At 39.7% G+C, this 24416-nt stretch overlaps 1 protein-coding gene across 1 annotated transcript in view; it reads right to left on the bottom strand.

Moving 5' to 3' along the window:
* Positions 1-24416, bottom strand: part of LRCH1 (leucine rich repeats and calponin homology domain containing 1) — a 109863-nt gene that overhangs the window by 63787 nt on the left and 21660 nt on the right. Inside the window, exons 7-8 of the mRNA XM_023537753.1 lie at positions 16313-16439; positions 5177-5282 (exon numbers count right to left, since the gene is read on the bottom strand). Of these exons, the coding sequence (XP_023393521.1) occupies positions 5177-5282; positions 16313-16439 (233 nt within the window). The remainder of the gene's footprint in view (positions 1-5176; positions 5283-16312; positions 16440-24416) is intronic.

Raw genomic sequence — 24416 nt, 5'->3', positions numbered from 1 at the left:
GGGTTTTCACTTTTCTCAGCTATACTACTTCAAGTTCCAACAAACAGTCACCTAGCAACCAAACTCCCTTCTCCCGAATTCAACGTGCGCTGGGCTGTAAGGGACTTTCCTTCTTTCATACTTTAGTGAACCACTTTGTATTAAAGAAAGGAGTCTAGAACTGAAATTCTAGAGAGAAGGCAGAAGAGCATCAAATTCAGCAGGTCACAAACTCAGTTCCAGGTTAGGCAGCTGGTTTAGAGAAACTGAGGAAGTGTATTTTTACAATTGTCCTGAGTACCCGGCTAGCACCCAGTTCTCTTCTCCCCACCCCGCCCCCATAGCAGGTTAAGTGACTTGCCTCAGGGCACACTAATCCTGGTGTTGCCTTGAGGAAAGGGCTTTGAGCAGCAGGAAGTGGAGGCAGAGAGGGAAGTGAACCTGGAGGACAGCTTGAAATCCAGAAAGTTGAAGGAAAAGGGAAAGACTCCTTTTCACTTGGGTTTGTTTCCAAAACAGGTAAGAATTCAGGGGATTATATCTCTTTGCTGTAACCTCTGGTAATATTAATCCTTCTCGTTCATGGTTAACTTTATTCATGAAAGTTAGTTTAGCAAATCAGTGACAAATTTTAACAGGACTCTCAACCTTCAGGAATTCTTTGCCACTTGAAAGACCTTTTAAAGCAAAAGTAGAGGGCTAAATTCCTGGAAGACAAAGCGGAAGGGGGAGAAGAGGCCACTTATAGGTACATAAAGAATGTTTTTTAAATAACTATTCCTTTCAGTGCCAGCTTGGAACACAATGACCATCTTAGTTTAGGAAAATGGGAACCTGACAGTTTCACAACAAGAAAACGGGGGAGAAAATGATAACTCTAGCCCATACAAGGTCAAAATAAACAGAGCAGAAAAAAGAAGAAGAAAAAAAATCGCACGTCTCTGTTGCAAAGAGGGGCATTTAGTCCTCTGGTCCTAGAAAGAACGAAATACAGTATCCTCATTGCAGCAGTTGTAGTAAAACCACTACAAAACTGATATGAGTAATAAGGACACAAACTTTTTTTCTCCCCCTCACATTGAAAGCATATGAGAAGGGGTACCCAAGGAGGAGAAACAAGTAAGTAAATATGTAAAATCTTTAAAGTGACTGCCTAAAAGTATTATCAGTGCTTTTTTGTTAACAGTTCTCAGAGCGAAGCAAAAAGCAGCTTGATATACAGGGAATTATTTTTTAAAAAGATTTTCCAGAAAACTAATGTTTTAGCTTTGAGTGTATTTTAAAATCTTGAACCTAAATAAACATAATTATGGAAAGTATAGAAATTTGTACTGATCTTTTTAGGGAAAGGAATGCTTTTTAGGCAAGAGAGTAAGAAGTGAGAGAAACAAAAATTCCGATGTTGTAGATGCACGTTCCCTCCTACACTTTGCAACAATTGCAGGCGACTGTAAAACAATTAAATTTTCCTTCTGAAAATGAGAATTTGCGATTTAAGATTTCTCAGTGATTAACAATATTAAATTTAAATGAAAGTTTTCTTCTATGAAAGGTTATATGCTTATAAATCTGCTGTTATTTTTTGCATACAGTATTATATTAGTTTCAGGTGTATGACATAGTGGTTAGACATTTATACAACTTACAAAGTGATCACCTGATAAATATAGTGCCCATCTGACACCGTACAGTTATTACAATATTACTGACTATATTCCCTATGCTGTACTCTACATCCCCATGACTATTTTGTAATACCAATTTGTACTTCTTAATCCCTTCCTCTTTTTCATCTATCCCCTCAATCCCCCTCCCATCTGGCAACCATCAAATGTTCTCTGTATCTATGAGTTTGTTTTCGTTTTGTTCATTTGTTTATTTTGTTCTTTAGATTCCACATATAACTGAAATCGTATCACTTCTTCTTTATCCATTCATCCACTGATGGTCACTCAGGCTGCCTCCATATCTTGGCTGTTGTAAATAATGGTAGATCGCTTGTCTCCATTTTGTTTAGTTCTTTTTCTGGAGCTTTGTTCTGTTCTTTCATTTGGAACATGTTTCTTTCTCACTATTTTGGCTGCCTCCCTCTGTTTGTTTCTATGTATTAGGTAGAGCCGTTACGTCTCCCAGTCTTAGTAGAGTGGCCTCTAGTTGTACGGTGGGGCTCACTGGCACAATCTCCCTCGTCCTATGAGCCGGTTGCTCCTGGTGTGCCCCTCCTGTGGGTTGTGTGTGCCCTCCTGTTGTAGTTGAGCTTTGGTTGCTTTTTGTACATCAATGGGAGGGATCGACCCTCAGGCTGATTGGTTGTGAGGACTGGCTGACTACAATGGAGGAGCTGTTGTGCAGAGGCTGACCCTATTAAGCAGGATTTGCTTTAGCGGGGCTGCGGTGCCTGCCCACTCTGCCCTTTGGGTGTGTCATCTGTTGGAAGTAGTTGACTGGTGCTCTATGGTATGGTCTTAAGCTGGCCACCAGGTGTATTAGTTCTGGGGCCTCTTGGGAGAGGCTCTTTTGCAGGCCAAGGTCAGCCACTGCCTGTCCCCTGCTGGGGCAATTTGGTATAAGCTATGAAGTGATTTGCAAATGACTGCCACTTGTGCTGGGCTTGGAAGTGCCTGGGAGAGGTTAAGCTGAGAACCAGTCCTGCTGCCACTAATGCTTGCTTTGAGGCCCCTTAGCAAGAGGTACGGAGCATGCTGAGGCCAGATGCTGCTTGTCTGGCATTTGTCAATCTTTGAGAGATTTTAGAAAAGTCTGCAGCATGAGCTAAGACAAGCCATTTGTCTAAAACCCACTAGAAGTGGCTGAGGTGAGCCTGCAAGTTGGGAGGAGGAGGATCTCAGGAAATCACCAGAGCAGGGCAAATGGTGTTGGCCAGATCAATGGAAACTCAGATATGGCGCTCACCCATGTCTGCACTATAGGAATGGGGAGGGCTCAACGAAGAAACAATGGATTCTGCCAGCATTTCTGTGTGGGAGAAAACTGCTCCTCCAGCCCTGGCCCTGATGCCAGATAATTCAATTCCTCCCCATATGCCCCTGGCGCCTTTAGAGTTGCTGCCGCAGCACTAGAGCTCAGAGCGAATGAGTCTATCAGCGAGTGTGTCTGTGTGGGGCCTTTAAGAGGAACTCCTGGGATTCCAGTCACCTTCTGTCTCACTCAGCCACGATCTCTGCTGATTTAAACAGATAGAAGCTACAGAGACTTCTCTTTCCAGCACTAGAACCCGGGGCTGGGAAGCCTCATATGGGGCTAGGTCCCCTCACTCCTCAGCGGGGACCCCCGCAGTCTATATATTCCTTCTGATTTTTAGCCGCCACATGTGGTGTGGGACCAGCCCATTCCACGTCTCCACCTCTCCCACTAGTCTCGACATAGTTCCTTCTGTATGTCTTTAGTTGTAGGACTTCTGGTCAGTTAAACTTCAGGCGATTCTCAATGATGTCTGTTCTGCAGTTAAGTTGTAATTTTGATGTGGCCATGAAAGGAGACAAGCACAGTATTTACCTACTTTGGTATCTTGACCAGTAAATTTGCTGTTATTAAGAGTCTTCCCTTTGTACTTGGTCAAACCAAGGCAAACAATTTCAAACATTCAAAAATAGGATTGCACAATGAAAAAATGAAAAATTAATATTTTTAAACCAAGTCATCTCAAGTAATAAAATAATAAATCTTTATACTGAGATAGTTTCTAATTTTACTTCTTGAAAATGCTAGTATGAGAGATATGAAGATGGCAGATATAAAAACCTTCCATCTATAAGGTACATTACATTTTATAAAGTTCTTTCTCTTTCATGAGCTCCATTTTCTTGCCTTGAATAATGAAGCACTTCAAGCCAAAGATCAAGAAGCAGCAACAGAATAATAAAAATCAGGCAGCTGTCAAATAGCTGCATTAGCATCAGATTAACCAAATGCCAACTGTTTCCAAATATATGTTTTTGCTTCAAGGTATATTTTAAAATATATTTTGCAATCAGGTATGCCTAGTCTCCTTAAATGAAAGTGATGGAAATCAATGTGATCTTTGAAAACCAGAGAATATTTTAGAGAAAGCAAAATATTGCTCTTCAACTTATTCCTGATTCAGGTCCAAAAGAGAATCCCAAAATATGAAATTCAGATCTACTACCACCTACAAGGCCAATTGTCAAAGTTCTTAATGGTACAAAATTTCTGAATAAATCTATCTTTTGACTTAAACCCCAACACAGTATATCAAAGGGACACTATCATGGAAGCCCACAGCTGCAGGGAAGTGTCTGCCCAAATCTGGCTCCAGGGCAGGACTATGTGAGAGGGCTCAGCGCTCCTGCTGGTCCATGGACAATGCACGTCAGTGTTGAGGTTCTGGAGCCATAAGTGCTTCCAGCCTTGGAGAAAAAAAAAAAAAAACCTACCAGTGACATTAATCCAAATATCACTTCAGCTGGAGCAGTGCCTTCTCCTAAAGAACAGATTTTAGACTCAAGGGTTTCTAACCAGGACACCCAGATCCCCCAAAACAGAAGTCCTGACAGTTGGATCTGCAGAACCAAGCATGCCAACTAAACTGTTGGCACGATTTTCCAGAACATCGTTATGTCCATACCAAATACAGTCCATGTTGCCTCCTGTGATGAGTTGAATTGTTGAAGTCCTAGCCCCAATACCTCAGAATGTTTTTGAAGATAGGGTCTTTAAGGGGATAATTAAGTTAAAATGTGGTCATTAGGATGGGCCCTAATTCAGTCTGACTAGTGTCCGTCTTAAGAAGAGATTGAGACAGAGACACGGTAGGAAGATGACATGAAGACAAAGAGAAGACAGCCATCTATAAGCCAAGGAGAGAGGCCTCAGAAGAAATCAAACTGGTTGACACCTTAATCTTGGACTTCCAGCCTCAGAATTGTGAGGAAATAAATTTCTGTTGTTGAAGCCACTCAGTCTGTGATACTTTGTTATGGGAGCCTGAGCAAACTAATACACACACAGCCTTAAACAGGGGAATGTTTTATTGCAGTGCCCCTTGATAAATTACAACTTAAGTATAACTTTTGTTACCTACATGTGAAATTCAAATTATAATTAATATTAAGAGGTGTACACAAACATGACTTGACCTCCTGCTTAACAAAAGCAAACAAGAAAATAATAAAAGTCTCCTATTTTATGCATTTTTTTCCCCTTCTTTCTTTTTTACCTTGTGGTAAAACTTTAAGGTAATTTCTTCTGACATTCAGTTCTCGTAGAGATTTCAATTGACCTATCTGCTGGGGCAAGGCTGTGATCTCGTTGCAGCTGACATCCTGCATCAAAAGCAAAGAGAGAAATAATAAATGCCTTTTCCCAGGAAATCAAGCACTTCATGTGAAATCCCCATAAGGAATTTAAATAGGACAACTACATAGGTAGACTTTCTTATTGGTCTCCAGGTTCCTAGCCAGGTAAGGCTATGTTCAGGGGAGAAAAGAAAAGTTCAATGATTTAAACATCTGCTGAAAAAAAGGAAAAGGAAAATGGAGGGACGTTGGTAGCGTTGAGTCGCTTCTTCACCAGCCTCTGGGCCTCTGCCACTTTCACGTGCTTCAATCATATTTAACCCTCAGAGGAAATCCACGAGGCAATATAACTATCCTAATGGTTACAGATCAGAAAAGCGAGGCTCAAAAAAGCAAAGTCACTCGTCCAAGGTTTCCAAGTGCCAGAGTTAATACTTGGAACGAATTATCAGCGCATTGTTCAGCCACTATCACGTAGAACCTCCACATAGATGAGAACGCATTCTACTTCACTAAACGCTCACATTTTACAGTGAAAAACTATAAATGTCTGCATTGTTTGGGTGCACTATTTTATTAAAATAGAGGTCTTACCGGAGGGCTGGAAGCCTTGGACCCGAATACCTTTACATACATTTTATAAGCAATACTGCGGGGTGTGCAGACTGTGTCTGCTTTGCTTTGGAAGGCTACTACTCCATTAATCATTGATTGGGACCACCTCTTGACACGTGTGAAATGACATTTTTAATATTACATATCCTTATTATCTCCCCTAATCCCACTCTTCCTCTTGGCTCTGGTAGCTCTGCCCTGCTCTTCGCCCCCTCACCTCAGCTACTCCTTCCTTTAGTCTAGACCAGCATTATCTCTCACCTACAAACTACAATGATCTCCAGCTGCTTTCCATGCATCATTCTCCTCCTCAGGCCCATCCTTCTCAGAGTGAAAATTTACACAGCGTAAATTTCGCTATGTCATTTATCAGCTTAAAAATTTGCAACAGCTCCTCAGGAGCTATACGCTAAAGTCTCGAACTCTGCAGGCAGCAAGACCCAGCTCTACAGTTCTGCCTACTTTTCCAGTGCCATCTCTCTGAATGCCTGCCCTCTCTCCCTTACATCCTATACTCAAACCCCGTTACTGCTGCTTGCAGTTCCCAGTGTGTGCCAAGCCATTTCACAGTCCCCAAACTTTTTCAGGCTCTTCCCCTGCCTGGTATGTCATTCCCCAGCATTGTTCTCTTGTCCCACCTACTAATCTTTTAAGACTTAATTTAAGCCTCACTTCTTCCTTGAAACTTTTCTTGAGGCTTCCGCCACCTTTCCTGCTCCAACAGAGAAAACTGACCACTTTTCCTTTGTGGTTCTATAGATAGTCCACTTACTGTACTCATCTGCTCAAATGTCTCCCTTCTCCAATAAGCCTGTACGCTCCTAGATGGAAGAGACCATGTCTTATTCACTTTGTTTTCCTGGTGCCGAGCAGAATGCCAGGTGTGAAATAAGGGATCAATAATAAATGTTGGATGAAGTCCATTACTGCTGATGTCCAGGATGCTGCAGTTTATTCTGTCTCATGGCTGGGACCACAGGATGTGCCAAATCTCTTGCGGGTCTTGCTTGGTATTGTAGGAACATATATTTGGGCTATGAATGACCCCAGTGAGATCAAGTCCTTAAATATTCCACATCACTACTGAACCTGCAAAAATTTCTCCTTTTACTGCCCTTTTTAGAAGGTAGCAAAGCTTTATTTCAGAAATCAGTTTCACATTCACTCAGATAAGACAAACTTGTCATAATAGCAATTGCCCTCACATGGAGGCTATACAGAACACAGTGGATTGCTGCCCTCTAATCTCATCTAAACATCCTCAAATGACCTGCCAATCTGTCAAGATCATGAGTATGCTAAATGAGTATCACCTGATGAAGAGTAATAATGTTGAAGAGGAATTTTCACTTAAAAGGCTAACCTTATAATCAGCACTTTGTTCTGCTTCTGTAGATGTGCTTGCCACATATGCATAGGCCGTAGGGCAGGGAGACCTCGAAATTAACTAAAGACTCATTCTCTCTTTTGCTTGTTCTGTCTAAATAACAAATGTAACTGCCTGTAACCCATAGTAACTCCTACACTCTGTAACCGCCTGAGGACAAATTAACCAATCAGCCCATGCCAAATAAGCCCTATTTAAGCAAAGTTGCAACTGAGCCCTGGGCCCAGATCTTCAGAGCACTAGCTCCTCTGGGACCACTGGCATAATATACCTAAGTTCTCCAATTCTCCAAGTGGTGCTTGGTTTCTCGCAGGTCCGACTGCAACATTTCTGCAAGAGTATCGCTCCTATCAAAGGGACTGAAGCTGCTATCTGTAAAGGCTGACGGCACACCATACAATCAGCCCACCATACTGTTCTGTACTCAGCTGTGTGTCTGGGGGTAGAGGTTGGGGGTGGCATGTGATGGATTAAGAACACTAAGTGTTCAATGGCATCTCCTCCAAGCTGGCTGCTGCTGCATCGCTCCTGGTGTAGAAAAGTCACACATTTTATGAAAAACATCCTTAGTGTTAAAACAAAACAAAACAAAACAAACAAACAAAATGACCCGCAAGCACATCTGCAGAGACATAAAAGTCCAAAGAAGTAATTATAGAATTAGGAGGTCCAGAGATTTGTTCAGTTGCTCTTGGTCCCTCAGTGAGTCAATAAATTACTCTGCCTTTCTGAATATACTTCCATATATGAGAAGTGAAAAGTAAAATGCCTTCTTTTCCCAATTCCTATGGCATTTGATCAGTCACAGTAATAACCACATCCTTTCAATGAAAGCTTTATCTTTCTTTGCCTTAACCAAATTACAAATAAGCATAAGGTACCATATTCCATTCTTTTTCAAAAGAGCCCTAACACAAATGTTACACAGGTAAGCCCTAGAGATATATGAAATTAAATCATTCTATTGGACTTGCAAAGTCACATTGGTGATGGCTGGGCTGGGGGTAGGGAGGAAGGGTCATGGGGGAAGAAATAATTGAAATTATTTTCTATCTCGAGAGAATTTATGTTATTGACAACTAAAATAAGTTTTATAAGTCTGTGAGTGACAGACCCTTTGCAGTTCTTGAGAATCACAGATTTTCAATGTGAAACTGACAATTTAAAGAAGCTTCAAGGACATAAATTTTCAAAACATCCTTCTCTTAAAAAAAAGGAGAGGGAAGAAGGAAACAAGAAGATAACATATGTAGGCAGCATATTTGCAGCATGAAATCTCGTGAGATTTTTCTTCCATTTTTTTCCTGTGTACTGTATTTATCTTGTACTTGTTAACAGCATTACCCTCTGGTTAGCCAGAATTTAGGGTATGCTGTTTCTCTAAATATAATGTGACTTTTCCAACATATATTTCTAACATAATGGCTTTATCAAAGAAGAGCAACTTCCCTCAGTTATATTTAAATGCTTATTTACCAGTAAGAAAATAGTTACTCAATTTACTCTTCGTTTTTTTCTTTTTTTAAAGAACTTCACATAATGATAAAAACAAATTTTTCCCTCTGACTTACAAGACAGGACATCTGTAGACAACGAGAAACACAAAATCCAATTGTCCATTCACATTTTGAAAGTTATATGGTGAAGGTCAAATTATTTTAATAATACTCTGCTGTCAATTACTTCCTGTCCTGCAAAGTTTAGGGGAAGGATGCCCGGCAAATCTAGCATACAAGTGAGATAAAGACTTTTCACTACTGTGCAATCAATATTGTAGAAAACTGCACAAAACTTTATTCTATCCCAGTTACTGAATTTAAGAGGTTATGAATTTCACCACAAAAATAAAACCCTTAGGTAGTTATGTCTTAAAGTTAGCTGGGAACAAGGAGAAGGAAAGAGAAGATAGTGGTCTAGATACTTTGGGATAAGATATTTCCATGTAGAAAATGTAAAAGCAATAGTCCTGGAACGTCATGGTTCTTTAGAACATGTCTGGCCATGGTTAGCCCAAGATAAGACGGGGCACTTTTTTTTTTTTCAGTCCATTAAAGAAAATAAGATTTATGGTGGGGGGGGGAACACTAATGCTTCACACTTCTGCAATTAATTAGAATTTTACCAAGGTATGAATTCCAGGTTAAGAATAGTCAAATGAATTCCTTCTGAATTATCTATTAGCCCTAAGCTATGTCTTAGAGAAAGAAAATTATTCCAAACTTTAGTGAAATAAAATCACCATATATTTAGTGTTACAATACCACAAATATACAAGAATCATCATAAACATGTTATAAATATTTACTAATTCCATTATTTTTGACACAAATAATAACATAAATACTCAAACAAGTTTTTTATGGATCAGCCAGTTCGATTTTGTCATTTCCATAAAAAACAAAATAGAGACTTTTAATTATGACTTAAAACTTATTTTCCACTGGTTTAATAAAAATGCTTTTAAGTAATCAAAAGAAAAACTTTAAAAGTTAAGATTCTCATTTCATCAGAGCTTTTCTAGGCAGTAAAAGAAGTCTCTAGAAGTGTTAAATGCCTGTTGGAAATTGATACATTTTTGCTGACTAAGTGCTAGTTGCTAACTTACCTTTAAGATGCAAAAATGACAAGAATTTAAAACATCAGAGTAAATTCTGAGATTATTAATAGGTAATACTAGGTAATGCTTACTTTCAGAAAATAATGTTGTAAAAAAAGAGCAGAAGTGTTTTTTAAGGTGTGACCTCTAATGAAAACCAACATAAATACTGTGTCAAGATGATCTCTTTAGAGAAGATTTTCAGTGAAGCCACCAGGCCATACTGCGGAATTGCACATGATATTAACATGAGCGACCATGCTCTGCCTCTCGGGTTTTAAAAAACTTGGTGAGGTTATACTATTGCTTAAGCCATATTTTGGTAAAAACTCTAGCACTTTTTTTAATTGGAGGAAACAAGGGTTCTGACAGAAAATGTAAGCTATTACCACTGGCCTTCCATCATGCCTCGTTTTTGGAAATCTCTTTTGTATGAATCTCTGTAACTTTAGGTAAATGTCTTAAACTCTCTGCGCCTATGTAAAAATAAAAGGAGAAATTAAATAATTCTAATTTCCTTCCAATGTTAGGAAAATTCATTTACCATATCAGAAAGATAACTGACTTAGGAATAATGTCAATTTTGATTTTAATAAGATTTAGAAAAAAAATCTGTTTTTCCTAATTTTTTTTTTAAATTGAGAAAAATCAGCGTGTTCATTTAAACACCAAACTTTTCAAGCAAGCTTTAGTATAATAGATTATTACCTTTCAAGACTTACTGTCTCTTTCCAGTTTAAAACTCTATTTCACACCCTTCCACAGACTCACAAGCACACGTCCCACCCTACTGCTCTTTAACGGACAGACAGAAATGGAGCAACAGAAGGGATCCTGAACAAGCTGTGGGTTTTCAATTGTCCCACAGAAATCAGAGTGGTTAGCAGGCCTCTCCAGAGACTACAAATGAATGAATGACCATGGCAGACATGAATTTCATCTCTATTACCTACTTCAGAGAGTGGAATGTTAGGCATAAAAATAATGAAGAAGGGATTTTTCCTCAGAAGCTGCTCAGTAAATCCTGTGCCTATAATCAGTCTTTGAATTCAAATTCTCCACACCACCAAACATTTCATGAAAAGGGAATAAAAAATAGTGTATCTAGTTAGGGCCAGGAAATGCACCTGCCAATCAATTATTACTTGAGTTAGGCCCTGTGAGCTCTTTTGGCTGTAAAAGCAAGTTTCTGAATCAGTATATCGAGTTCTCATAAATGTAGGCAAGACCCAGAAGACACAATTTTCACATGAATTGGGAGAGGGCAGAACTGAGGAAAAACAAAAAAGAAACAGACCATCTCTGGATACCAGCATGGCAGCATACACAGAGAACCAATGAGAAAACTCCTAAACCTCTGGCTAATGCCCTATAACGTTCTCAAATTTATTGTGTTCTAACTTGGCGTGTCTGTCCACATTGCCGTCTGTCATTTGTATAGCATCTCTTACCATACATATACTTAGCATACCTTATCCTTCAGGCATGATTTGACAGCAAAAGAACCATGTTTCCAATATGTTAACATGTTTTAATGAGTAAAATGAGGTTTAGTCACCACAAGAGAAGCCTGCTGACCCCCCTCCTAGCTGTGTGGCTCAGTGAGGAAACCGGCAGACAGACACTGCCCTTTGGTGCACGCCCTACTTCTGTAACATTTTCTGATTCACTCTGAGCTGTTTATGGCCTGCCACAACTTTAATGAGAAAAGCACTACAAGTTGAACCCAGGAAAGCCAAAGAAAGAAACCATGGCCCTTCTCCAGGAGGAGAAGGGCCTCTTACAGTCCAGAGGACACTATGAGTAGAGCAGATGCATTGTGCTGTGGGAAGGGTGTGGACTTTCATCAGACAAACCTGGTTTTCACCTCAGCTCCACCGCTCTACAGCCCCACACCTTTGGGTAATTCTGCAACTCGAACCTGTCTGTAAAATGTAGATAAGATAGCTACCTTGCTGGGTTAATGTCAAGATTATACGAAATTACATGTCATGTACCTAGCAGACTGCCTGGCATACAGTAGGTACACAGTAAGAGGCAGTGCTTTCTCTCTTCCCATTATAGAAAGCACACAGATACTCAGTACACAGATTTACAAGGCAACATGTACAAATGGCCACTCAAAGTGGCCAAGAAGGTCAGAAAGTACTAGATCATTCGCATCGGTAATGACTCTGGAGGGGCCAGCTCCATAGAACTAAGATTATATAAATTCTCCCGGCATCTCTTGTGGATTCAAGAAAAGGATGTTTCAGTAGTGTTTCTAAATGGCTTCTTCATGGAATAAGGAAAACTTCTTTTCAATATTTCCTGCGCAACCTATGGCAGGACAAGCCAATCACTGAATGGCAATGCTCTTTGTTTTAAGATTCTTAGATAACTGTGATATATTTAAGAAAGTAAGATATTTTTTTCCAACTCCAACTTCTCTCGAATCAGAAAGGACGATTCCTTTCTTGTAGATGGCTACGATGTTTTTGTATTTGTGTTTACTTTTTAAGCAAATGGTGACTTTGGAATGCTTCAATCATACTTGGAAAAAGATAGTTTACAACTCAATCTAGGATACTCTGAATCTAAGATAAAAATTTTGAGAATATTTCTTACAGAATACTTAAAATACACTAAGCCTAATAAGCGGAGAGATTTTATCAGCATTTAGGTGGTTTAAGGTACTCTGAATGCTTGGGGAGTTCCCATTTTTAAGTTTGGTTACTAAGTAACCACAGAACAGAAGGCTCCCAAGGCAATTCTAGACTTACTTTAGGCACCCAGGGGAATTTTTTTCCCAACTGATAGCTAAAATCATGTGACATAGTTACCTATAATAACATTACTATTTTAAGCAAAAAGATGAAAGATAAGGACAGGAAACTAATCTTTTTTTAGTCTGTGACCTTAAACAAGATCACTTGCCTTTTGTAGTTAAATAATGGTAACTTATTGAATTTTTATCAACCTCACAAATAAATGCTTTTTACAAAGGTCATGCTTGCTTACACACAGATTTCAGTAGAATAGACAGAACACAAACTGCTCTGTCTAGTAGGGTGGCCACTAGCCACATGTCACTACTGAGCATGAGAAGCATGGGCAGTCCAATCTGTGATGTGCTGTCAGTGTGAATACAAACTGGACTTCAAAGGCTTAGTACAAAAAATACATATATAAAATATCTCATTAATTTTATATTGGATATATGTTAACATAATATCTTGGCTACCTTTGGTTAAATACATTTTTTAAATTAATTCCACTTGATTTTATATATATTTTTAATGTAGCTACCAGTACAATTAAAATTAATTATATTTGCTGCTTGCCTTATCTTTGCATTGGACAGTGCTAGGTGAGGCTGTTTCAACTTAAGTTACAAGTTAGCTACACCAGGGTAACTGTTGGTACATTGCTCATGGTTTCTCTGCCTTGGGTTTTGTCATTTGTAACATGTCAAGACTTTGGATTAGATGCCTTTTAAAACCCCTAAGGCTGTAACGTTCTAGGACTCAAGGGTTCAACAGTTATTGCTGGTAGAGAAAACACACAAGGTCTAGTTGATGACAGTGCTGTACATGGCGAGGCAGGGCAGCCTTGGTTAGAGCCGGGCTCCAGACGAGGTGCTTAAGACAAGCTCAGGGCGTCGCTTACAGCCACCCGTAATCTCACGCGTCCTTGTAGGCGGCAGCGCGGCAGTGGCTTTCTACTTCTCCTGCCAGCCCGGCAGCTGACAAGGGTATTTGAGGAAAGCTCTGCTCGGGTGTGGGGCCGGCTCCAGGGCCCAGCACATGTGCCACCAATTAACAGATGAGCTGGTCTGTAGTTCCAGTGGCACAGCTGATGGATGGCTTAAGCCCAGGGCGCAGAGGGACAGAAACACATTCCGCTGCCAAAAGTTTCCAGAAAACTGACCTCACAGTGTTCCATCCTTATGCAGGAGCCCAAGAAGAAAAAAACAGCTTGTAATTCATATTGTGTTTGCAAGGCCCAATTCAAACTCTAGCAAACTAGAATTTTGTGATTTATCAGACTCTTAAAAGAAGTTTTTTTAAAAAGCATATAACTATCAGTTTCATTCAAAGCATTATTCTGTGTTTGTTTGTTTTCTGGAACCAGTTAAAATGATACCTTCTGAACTGACTTGGACTGCAAGATAGAGGTCCCCCAACCCAGGACAGTAATCGGGAGTCCTAACTGTCCCAAGACACCTTCATAGCCCACTTTCTACCATTTGAAAGCAACATTCAGCAAACACTTTGGGGTTATCTATCAGGTGCCGGACACCGGGATGCTGTTCTTAAGCATTTTTCAAGGTATGGTGGGGAAGCTGGTGTGGGGAACACCAAGTAAGATGGCAAATGTGACTGAAAACTTGATGGTGAGTATAGGACGTTTGCCTTAGGAGCACCTAACTCTGGGTAGGAGGATCTGCAAAGGCTTTTTGGAGGATGTGAGATCTAAGTTGGCTATCAACTGACCAAGAGAAGAGGAGGAAGAAATAGTCCATGTATAAAGAGTGATGCTTTCAAAAGGCCAGAAGTGAAAACGGACAAGGTGTGTCTCCAGAAGGCTGGAACTCAGAGGGGGAAGGGGCCGGGGACACGCGATGAACCTGAAGAGGGAAGTACGGCCCAGACCATGGGGTGTCTCAAATGCTCTATGAAGGAGGTGATGGTGGCCTAAATCCAAGGAAGTGGCCATAAGGATGGAGCACCCAGCCCCATTCTACCCAGCCTCAGCGGGATTAAACTGCTTCCCACTCTTCAAGCATGCCATGCAGTCCCAGGCTGTCTCGCCTTTGCACAACCTATCCCTTCTCTCTTGAAGGCCTTCCTGTCCCTGCCGTCTTTTTTCCATATAGGAAATCCCACAGAGACTGATGTAAGGAGCCTCTCAAAGGTCTCTTCCCTTCCAACTTTTCCCAGTCCCAAGACTGAATCAATCAACCACATGAACATACTTCTTGTAATAGAGACTTTGGGTGGACGGGACCCAAATTAATAACCATCTTCTTTCAGAATTGCGCCCCTCTGTGGTAGCTGAGCAGCCATATCTGAGCAATGTGACCATGTGCCTTGGGCATCGCTGACTGAGTCAGGAGAGAACATCAGACTTAGATTTTGCCTCTCTTGCTTAGAAAACAGGGTTGAGACCTGCTAGCAGGCCCCTGCTAAGTGCTTTAGCTGGGAGCACATTTAAACTTGGGATCTGTGAGCTAGGCAACTTCTTCACTGCACATGGAAACAGAGAAAACTCATAAAAACAAATCATGGCCATGGTTCTTGACAACTTTCCGGTTTCTTGTTCTAGTCACTCATGATCCCTGATCAATGTCCTGATAATGAGTGATGTGAAGACCCCTGCATCTCTATAATCAATCACAACTCTTGGTGTGAGCGAGCTGGAATGGGTTTCAGATACTGCTATCATATAAGCACTGAAAAAAAGGCACTTTTGATAGTTCTAATGCTTTTACACAGAAATTACTCATTTCTATACTGAAGTCAAAATTGATACATATGTGACATGGGTGCTGTCACTCTCCTAGCCAATTCTCACTGCCGAAGTGATCACAGCATTCACAAGCCATCACTGCAGTATTCCAGGTAGCCCCAAAGAACTTAACAGGAGTTGGCACACAAAAGAAAAGTTATTGACAATCAATGTTCCAGGCTGGCATCTACTTAAAAGATGGTACTGTGTCATTTTCATGGTTGTAATCATAATATTTAGCTCTATGCTTGACACTTGGTCGGTATAAAATAATGCTTGCTTAGAGAATAAATTATGACTGTTATGTATTAACCTGATTGTTCATTCTTACCTCTAAATTCACCCATTGTAGCTCAAGAAAGGATTTATTCTTTCCCAATGTAAGAAACAAGGTAAGTAATTAAATCAATAGTGAAAAAGCTGAAATATAGTAGTACATCTCAGCCTTAGGCACACACGACCCATCTCTGCCTATCTATAACTTCTTTTTATCCCCAGGGATATAGTCACATTTTAAAATTGCATTAATTTGGGGCATGGTTACTCAAATACTTAATAGAATCAGAGCACTCTGTTCTTTCTGTCTTGTGACTTAAGTATATACATTCATAAAGTGGGGTCTACTAACCTATGTGTAGATTATTTTTCCAGTTTATCCATAATTATTAAAAACTTATATACAGTGTGAAAAAAAATGACCTAATATTATATGACAACCTGTAAACTTCAGGAGCTGTAAAGCCTGTGAATTTCAAGAAGTATAAACTACAGGAAACCTGCAAAATTCAGGAACTGTGTTACAGCTAAGCTAAGACTGTTCCTCTCCCTACTTAATGTTTTTATCATATATAGCCCTCCAACAATACAGGCTCCTCCTCATCAAACTGTAGCAAAAAGTCTTTCTGACAACAGTGATAGGCTATGATTAGTAAACCAACAAAAAGAGCATCTTAAAAATCAGTAACATACCAACTCCATTAACTGTTTGAGCTGACCTATCTCTTCTGGCAGTGATCCAAGTTTGTTGTTACTTGCGATTAAGACTTTGAGAGGCAGACCACACAGGCAGGCAGGCAGGGCGGACAGCTGATTTCGACTGCAAAGACAATACAACAAGAGCACGCGTAAACATAGAGACCACTCCATACCATTTGTGAACATGTTTTTAACAAGCAAGAAGAGAGGAGTGAGCGAAGAAGACATTTTATGAATATACAAATCTAATAGTTTCTGTATGTGTAATAACTCAAATCCCAAGTGTATAAGAAAAGAAAATATATTTTACAAAAAGAGAGGCATCGGCAGTTCTGAGGGAAACAACTTTTCCAGCAGAAGGGACTCCTGCAGAAGATGAGCCCATGGTCAGCCAGGAGACAGATGGGCAACGCATCCTGCACCACCAATAGCAACAGGAAGTTGATGCCAACTGCCCTCTTCCCAATAATGGGAGCAGGAAATTCCACGAGGACCAAAGCAACCAGCATGTGAAGACGTCATCTCATCCATTTTAATGAGATGGAGAGATCATCTTCCTGCAAATCACAAAACCACCAGCCAACTTTCAACGTTTTGAGTCTCTGTGGCTAAGCTCTGTTTAGGTATCTGTGAGAGAGCTAATTCAAAAGTGAAAGTAAAGTTGGACTTCCAGCAAAAGTGAAGCTGGAGCTTGGAGAGGGTGCAGTTTCACAGAGAAGCCAGCGAAGTCTGAGTCCAGGTCCCACCTCGGCTCTGCATTAAGAGGTTCTCTACTCAGAGTCTCTGAACTTTCTATCATCCATCATTGCTGAGTTTTCTGAGAGAAGAGAAAATACTAAATCAAATCTATGAATCATCCACATGTATATGTCAGCCACTTCTTTCACATCTTCCCTTACAAGGAGTCCTTTTCTGCTATCAAGTAAGGAGACAGATGGTTTTGTTTCCTTTTTTTTTCCCCACCATTCTGTTGATGAAGTCAACAACCAGGCAGAGAAATTTCTAAAAATCTGTATGTCATGGTATTGTATTTACTTAGAACTGCTGTGTGTATGCACATACAGGCAGGAAGCTTCAGAGGCTGTGGCACTGTGTGTGTGTATTTTGGATGTATATATCTGTGTGTGCAAGGGGGTGGGACAGACAGACAGACTGGAAACCCAACAAAATGTTACCAGTGGTCATTTTCTTGGGAGTAGGTACAATGAGTGAATTTTATTTCCTTTATTACACTTGGCTGATTTTTTTTCTCCAAAATCACTACAGTGTTTTTAATTAGGAAATAAATATTATTATAAAAAGAAGAATTCATCTGGATACCAGTTACATGGGTGCTTCTATTTGTGAAAATCCTTTGAGATGTACACTTAGGATCTGTGCACTTTTTTGTGTGTTATATTTCAGTGAAAGGTTTCACTCCCCTACTGTCCTATGTGAGGGAGCGAGACCCTGGTTAGCCAAAGGACATCTCTAGTGGATGGGCTGAGAAAAAGTATGTGCTGTGCTCTTGAAGGAACCTTTCTAATGCGGGTGCTCTCCTGTAACTACCCTGACGTCTCTCCTGCTCCAGGTCCCCAGTGCCTAGACAGCAAGGTTTTAGCAAGAAAAGATACAGCCAAGTCTCCTCTCCACCGCCCAGATCCACAAAGAAAGCTATTTCCAGAATGGGGCAGGTGGTGGAGAGAGCTCTAAGAGGTTCCAGGAGAGGAGGTAGGAGATTGAGAGCCCTGCAGGGAAGTGGGGGACAGGTTCCTGGGACAAGAAAGACCAGCTGGTTCTTCATCCCCCCCTGGTTAGGCTGACAGGCAGAATAAAGGTGATGAATTAGCCCTGGCACTCTCTCCTTATCTCTGGGGGCAGTGGAAATTAGGGCTACCAGAGTGTTTTTCTGTCTTCTCACACCACGCCTGCTGCCCTGTCTCACGCACAGGAGCCCAGTGGGGCTCTTCTGGCTGAATGAGGAGGTGACTGGCTTCCCAGTGCCCTGCTGGGAGAGCTTTCTGCAAAGACACAGACTCCTGATAAGAGAACTCGGTTTATCAAAAGGTGGCAAGTAAATAATTTGGGATGTAATTTGTGGTTGTAAAATATTTATTAATACATAATTCAATAAAGTGAGGATTGGTAAATTACAATGTTAATATGGTAGTTTTATTATTTTGGAGCCATACTAAACTTCCTTTTGAAGAGAAGATAATAGGAACCAAGAAAAGTATGCTCAGAAACTTCTACATTTCTGTTTTCCACAGTATTAATGATTACAGTTAGAGATCTTTCCTACGTTTCTTTTCTTGGAAATGCAGATTTAAACTGTTCCCAGTCTTGCTACCTTAATGTAGGCATCTAATCGGATCTGCAGGTATTGAACTGGGAGAGCCATTTATTATGCCACTTAAGCAATGCAATGAAGGCTCTGCTCATTCAGAAGAGATCGTATGGTATTATTCTTACCAGAATTCTTCCAGGGTGGGTACTAATTCAAAATAAAGTAAAACTTAAGCTTCGAAAGCATTTATGGTTTCTTTGATGGGGACGAGGGCTATTTATACTAAAGGCTGCTGATAGAAGAGCTATTTATTTATGTCCCATATATTCCTCTATTTACACTGTAGTTAATCACCAGACAAATAAGATGACAAGACTTTAGCCATAACACACCAGAGATGTGGGGGCACATTTCTTCTACGTCATCCATCTGTTCTCTCAGCCTCTATTTTATATAATTTATCACAGGATGTTCCCATATTACTTGCAATTTCCCCAATAGAAAAAAGAGATACACATGCACACGAAAACCCATTAGCTCTCCAGCAAATATTTATAAAGGAGAGGAGAGACTGTTCTCTTTAATCCTCTACCCACATCAGCAGCCAGAGCTTTTTGAAACTGCTCATCTGGCAACAATTTTTCTCAAGCAAATAAGGGCCTCAGGCCACAACCCACTATCCTACCCACCACTTGTCTCCTGAGAGCCTCTGTGCTATAAACAGACCCTTTGCGAAAAGAATGTTTAAAAATAAAGCCATATAATGTCCGATAAGGTACTGGCCAACATTTATCTTCACATCTAGCCTACAAGCCATATCGGAAAGCAAAATTTTTATCAAAAATTTTTTTAACTCACTCATTACAAAAAAGTAAATTAGTGGGAGGAAAGGGCCGCTTACTCAGCAGTAGAAATTAGATTCAGTCATGGTGGCCTGAGAATTCCTGCCATCACAGAGTTGAGCCCACCCGGCATCTCCTGTGAGTCTCCCTGCCCAGTCTGGGTGGCGACGGCGCACGGAGGAATGAGCAGGGGCAGGAAGGCAGTGGGCTTTGACCAGTCCATGGTTACTGCTAATGCTTGTCTTCCACCTTTCTCAGCTGAATGACTCCTTATTAGATTTGCCTATTTCCTCATTCCAAGGTGAAACAAGGCGGCTCCACATAGTATGGACGGTTTTGATAGCCTAAGTTTGCAGGATAAATTTCTCTTGGTTTCAAGTACCTCTATCCCTCACACTTAACATAATTCTTTAAGGAATTCACAAACCAAGCTACTTCTGTATGGTTTTACTCTTAGAGAGTCTTTTTTTCACGTATTTTGACTACAGCACTTATTAATATCCATGTTTTCAGACAGTATTTCACATAATTTATTATTGGTTTATCAGGAAGTTATTTTCCTCAAAGTATATGATGATAAAAATATGCTATATTCTTACATGTAATTTTATTATCAGAGCATCATATGCATCTTTTATTCTACTGAAATATATCTTTTTTGCATGCATACGGGTTCACTTAATAATGGAACGTGGAACTCACTTGACAGAAAATAATTTATAGGAAGATTTCTATAACAGATTGACTTTTACTCAATTGATAAAAAGGTCACCAACTGTGGAATTATAAGACCTGGTTTCAAATCTCATCTCTGCCAGAAATCATCTCTATAACTATAGGTAAATCATTTAACCTCTTTGGCTTTGTCGTCCATAAAACATACATAATACTCCCTACTACCTACGAAACATGATACATGAGATTATGGATGCAAAAGTGTTTAGCCCAACACTAAATCTACATATAAAGGTTAAACCAAACTTAACCGCTAAAGCAGCAAAGTATTAGGGAGGTGACCAAAAAAAGCATATGTGTGCTTAGCTAGGTCTTAGTTATTTTATTTCCTAATTGCTAAATTTTCAGCCACTTTTAAAATATGGTTTCATATTTCATTTGTTGAAACATGTCATTTAAAAAAAAGAAAAAGATGGTTACTCTAAGACTTGCTGAGTAGAACAAGGCTATAAAATTTCAGGCCAAAACAAACCATGTAACTATTTCCAATCTGGAGAACCAAGACTAGACCATTTAATCACATGAATGACTTTTTTTCTCCCAATTTCCCTAACTCTAGGATCCTACCATTTCTCTGGAAAACCATGAATACCTAGGGATCACCATCTCTATTTATTACTCGGTTTCCAAAGAGTAACAGAAATAATTATGTGAAATCATTAACCATCACAAATCTATTAAGAAAATGTCACAGCATATATCCGAAGGGCCACAAAGAAAGCAGAGCAGGTTTCCTGGCGTGGGCACCCCTGGCCACTCACCCTACCTGAGTCTCAGCCAGGGAGGGGAAGGAACAAATATGTCGTACTTATTGTTTGTTTGAATAGCATTGTCTGTAAACTGTAAATATTACTGTAACCAAGTAAGTTTCCTTTTTCACAGGATACCTTGCTTGTGTTTTTGTGTTCTTTTTGCATAACCTATCCTCCTTTCACTGAAGGCAGAGCAACTTTTTTTCTGTTTTGCATATGACAGTTGACTGCTAATTGTCTTCATGCACACACAACAATGAACAATATCTATAGAAAACCATTTCCTTTTCCTGCTTGGTCCATTCTGAAAAACCCACCATGGCAAAATTGTCTCACCCTCGGTTCCCTTTCATCACCGCCCTCCCCCTTCATTCCCACCATCATTATATGTCTGAGACAATTACCAACAGCAAAACGTTGCTTTAAGTTGCCTGGTGATATTTTGGTCACCTTTAATTTTGTGAATATAAAAATTATAAATGTTTTATAATTTTAATATTTTACACAAAATTGTTAATCTTGAATGAGATTATATATATGCATAAAATCTGGGAGTCCATGTTTAAATCTAACTTTGAAGGCAGTTATGCTACCGACAACTTCAGAATGACAATCATTTGGAAATTTAAAATGTTTCAAAACTAGAAACACTGAATCATCATTTCACAACTGGGTCTTGAACACTGTGTCACTCCGTTCCTCACAGACATAAAGGCCATGTTCTGAGAAAAAGAGAACCGAAAGAAAAGCATAAAGTGAGTGTCTACAGCAGCTCAGAACTGAGGCAAATCGCTGCGCTGGCCGTGTCGCCGTGCGTTTTCACTGTGCATTCCTGCACCATATTTGGCTACTGCAACCGAACTGATTTCCCACAGGAACAGCCTATCAGTCTCCGCTTGAGTATAAAAAAAAATCTTTCTTAAAATATTCCATTTTTACACCCCTAACGGTCAGCAACCACCATTACCAATGTCTGTAAGGAGATTTCAAAGTGCTGTTATTGGTAACTCGCCTCTTCGCAGTTATTTCCTCTCCCTTTTTTTTCTAAAGAGTTTTTCCATTCTAAAAGGGCAAAGCTCTAAAAACTATTACTTTCAATTTCCTGTATAATATTTATTATGTCCTTCTTTCATTCTAAAATGGAGCTAAATGTTCAAAAACAACAATTGTTGGATGTTTAAAGAGAACTCAGTATCTGATATTACCAAGAATATTAATTTGCCAACCCTCTCCTAAAGCAACAATGTGGGTTTGGGGTTTTAAGCACTAAGACTGTAGAGGCCTGAGCCTTGTGTCTTAAAAAATACCACTGTGCAATATAGTTGCTGGCCCATAGGAAAACCATCACTAAATGGCCAAGAAGGATGTACTGGCACTGAAGATAATCCACCCCTCCCCCTCCCGCCTTTTGGAGCCATGTTGCAAGTAAAACGGGCTGTAGCTTGCTGTTACCAGGAAGGTACACCTACCTTATCCACCTTCTGCTTAACACCACTCCACCAAAGCCATGAAATTATATATTTTTTACTTTAACATTTTTTTCTACAAAAACAGGATATTGATACTGACTTAAATGGTAACAGGCTACTCAGATCATCTTTTACCCGAGACACTGAGTTAATAAAAAATATGTAATAAAAATTAAGATGCCTGAACATCATTGTTCATCATTTGAAGATGTGTGCCTCTCCATCTATTTCTATGAATTTTTGAATGTTTTCTATAGATTGACATGCATGAATATAAGTGTATATACATCCTCTTTTTCCCACTTATCCTTCCAAGGAAATGAGCCTTCAGAGAGCTTCTATCATGTAACTTGACAGCCACTGATAACTCAGTTCCATTTAACTGCTCTAATGCTTTTACAAATCAGTAGCATAGTCTCTTTAGTAATAACACTTTAGTAAAATCCACTTACTTTACTCAAATACCAGAACTTTGCCAATGTTTTTCTTAACCCATACCGGAATATGTATGACATGCCACAAAATTTGATTCAACAAATTCAACAAGCATTTCTTAGATAGTTATTACATATAAGGCACTCTGTTAGGCACTTATACAACTGTAATTTTATTTACATTCACAACAATCTTGTAATATAAGCATTAAACTCCCTACTTTTCAGATACAAAATCTGATATTATTCAGAGAATTTAAATAACTTACTCCAAGTTGCCTAGCTATGAATCACTCTGTATTAAGGTTTGAAACCAGGTGGGTTAGGCTTCAGATCAAAGTTTATGATGTTCCCTTAACACAACACCTCTTCTCACTTACTTTGGAATAAAAAGTGAAGGTAAACCAGGAAGCCAGTAGGACGGCACTGAATTCCAAACAGGGGGCAACAAAATGCTAAACTTGTAGTTCAATGATTGATTTATATAAAGAAGGATAGAGAAAAGGGTCAAAGATCATTTCTGAGACTTCAAATTGGAGTACTAGAGAAAAACAGTAACAGCATGGACAGGAACAAGAATCCAAGATACGCTAATTCGTGAAAGAAGAAAATGGGCTTAGTTTCGCACATGTTGAATTTTGAAGAGTCAAGAAGCATTAAAGAGAGACTGAATTTAAGGTTGAGCTTTGAGGAATTCAGCATTAAGGCGCAGGAAAAGAAAGAATATCCAAGCACTTGAATAGAGAAGAAACAGAAAAGTGAGTAGAAAAGCATGTGACCAAAGACAAGGAAGGATGGTCCTGTGGTATCAAATACTGAAAGGAAGCCAATTATTTTCTATAGTTACGAGTGCCCACTCCACTCAAGAAGCTATTCTCTAAGCTCTGAGAAAATACGAAATGTATATGAAGCTTAAAACTTAACCCCTAACAAGACTAGGCAACATCTCTCTGAGCTGATATCGCCTACATCCTGCTTGAACATTGGTTATATATTTTTAAAGTGTGGTAGCAGCGCACATTTCCTCCTTGGTTTCTCAATTTTAAGATAAAAAATTAGTGACTCCTAATGAATAAAGAAAGTGAGACTTCCTTTATGTATCTTATCATGTAAGGTGAAAGAATGAATTCCTGGCTCATCCTAATAACTCCAAACAAGTGTCTGTAGACGTTGGGCGCCGCTGTCAAATGCTCAAAGGCTGCCTCTGCCAAAGATCCCAGACTACTCTCTCCTCTTGGTACTGAGGTCACAATAGTATCTCACTGGGACTAATGTATGAGAAAGGCCACCACTTGTAAGTTTACTAAAATTCCCTGAAGATCACCCGTTCAAATTATCGGTCAAACAGTAAATGCACTACCCTCAAAGCACACTTGCTACCTTCTCAGTCCTCCGCCCACCACACAGCCACCCACTACACACAGACTTTTAGTCTATAGGACACAGGATCTGGAAGGAGTTTTACAATCCACACTGAAAAACACTGTTTATTATTTTCTTCTACATTTGGTCCCATTCAAATACTTCAGGAAACCACAATCCTTGCATGAAGTGATATAAATTACACCATTGGGTAAATGATTTTGAATGGGCAAAACCA

Source organism: Pteropus vampyrus, unplaced genomic scaffold, assembly GCF_000151845.1.
Source record: "Pteropus vampyrus isolate Shadow unplaced genomic scaffold, Pvam_2.0 Scaffold198, whole genome shotgun sequence".
Lineage (NCBI taxonomy): Eukaryota > Metazoa > Chordata > Mammalia > Chiroptera > Pteropodidae > Pteropus > Pteropus vampyrus.
This window is presented reverse-complemented; position numbering and strand designations above follow the sequence as displayed.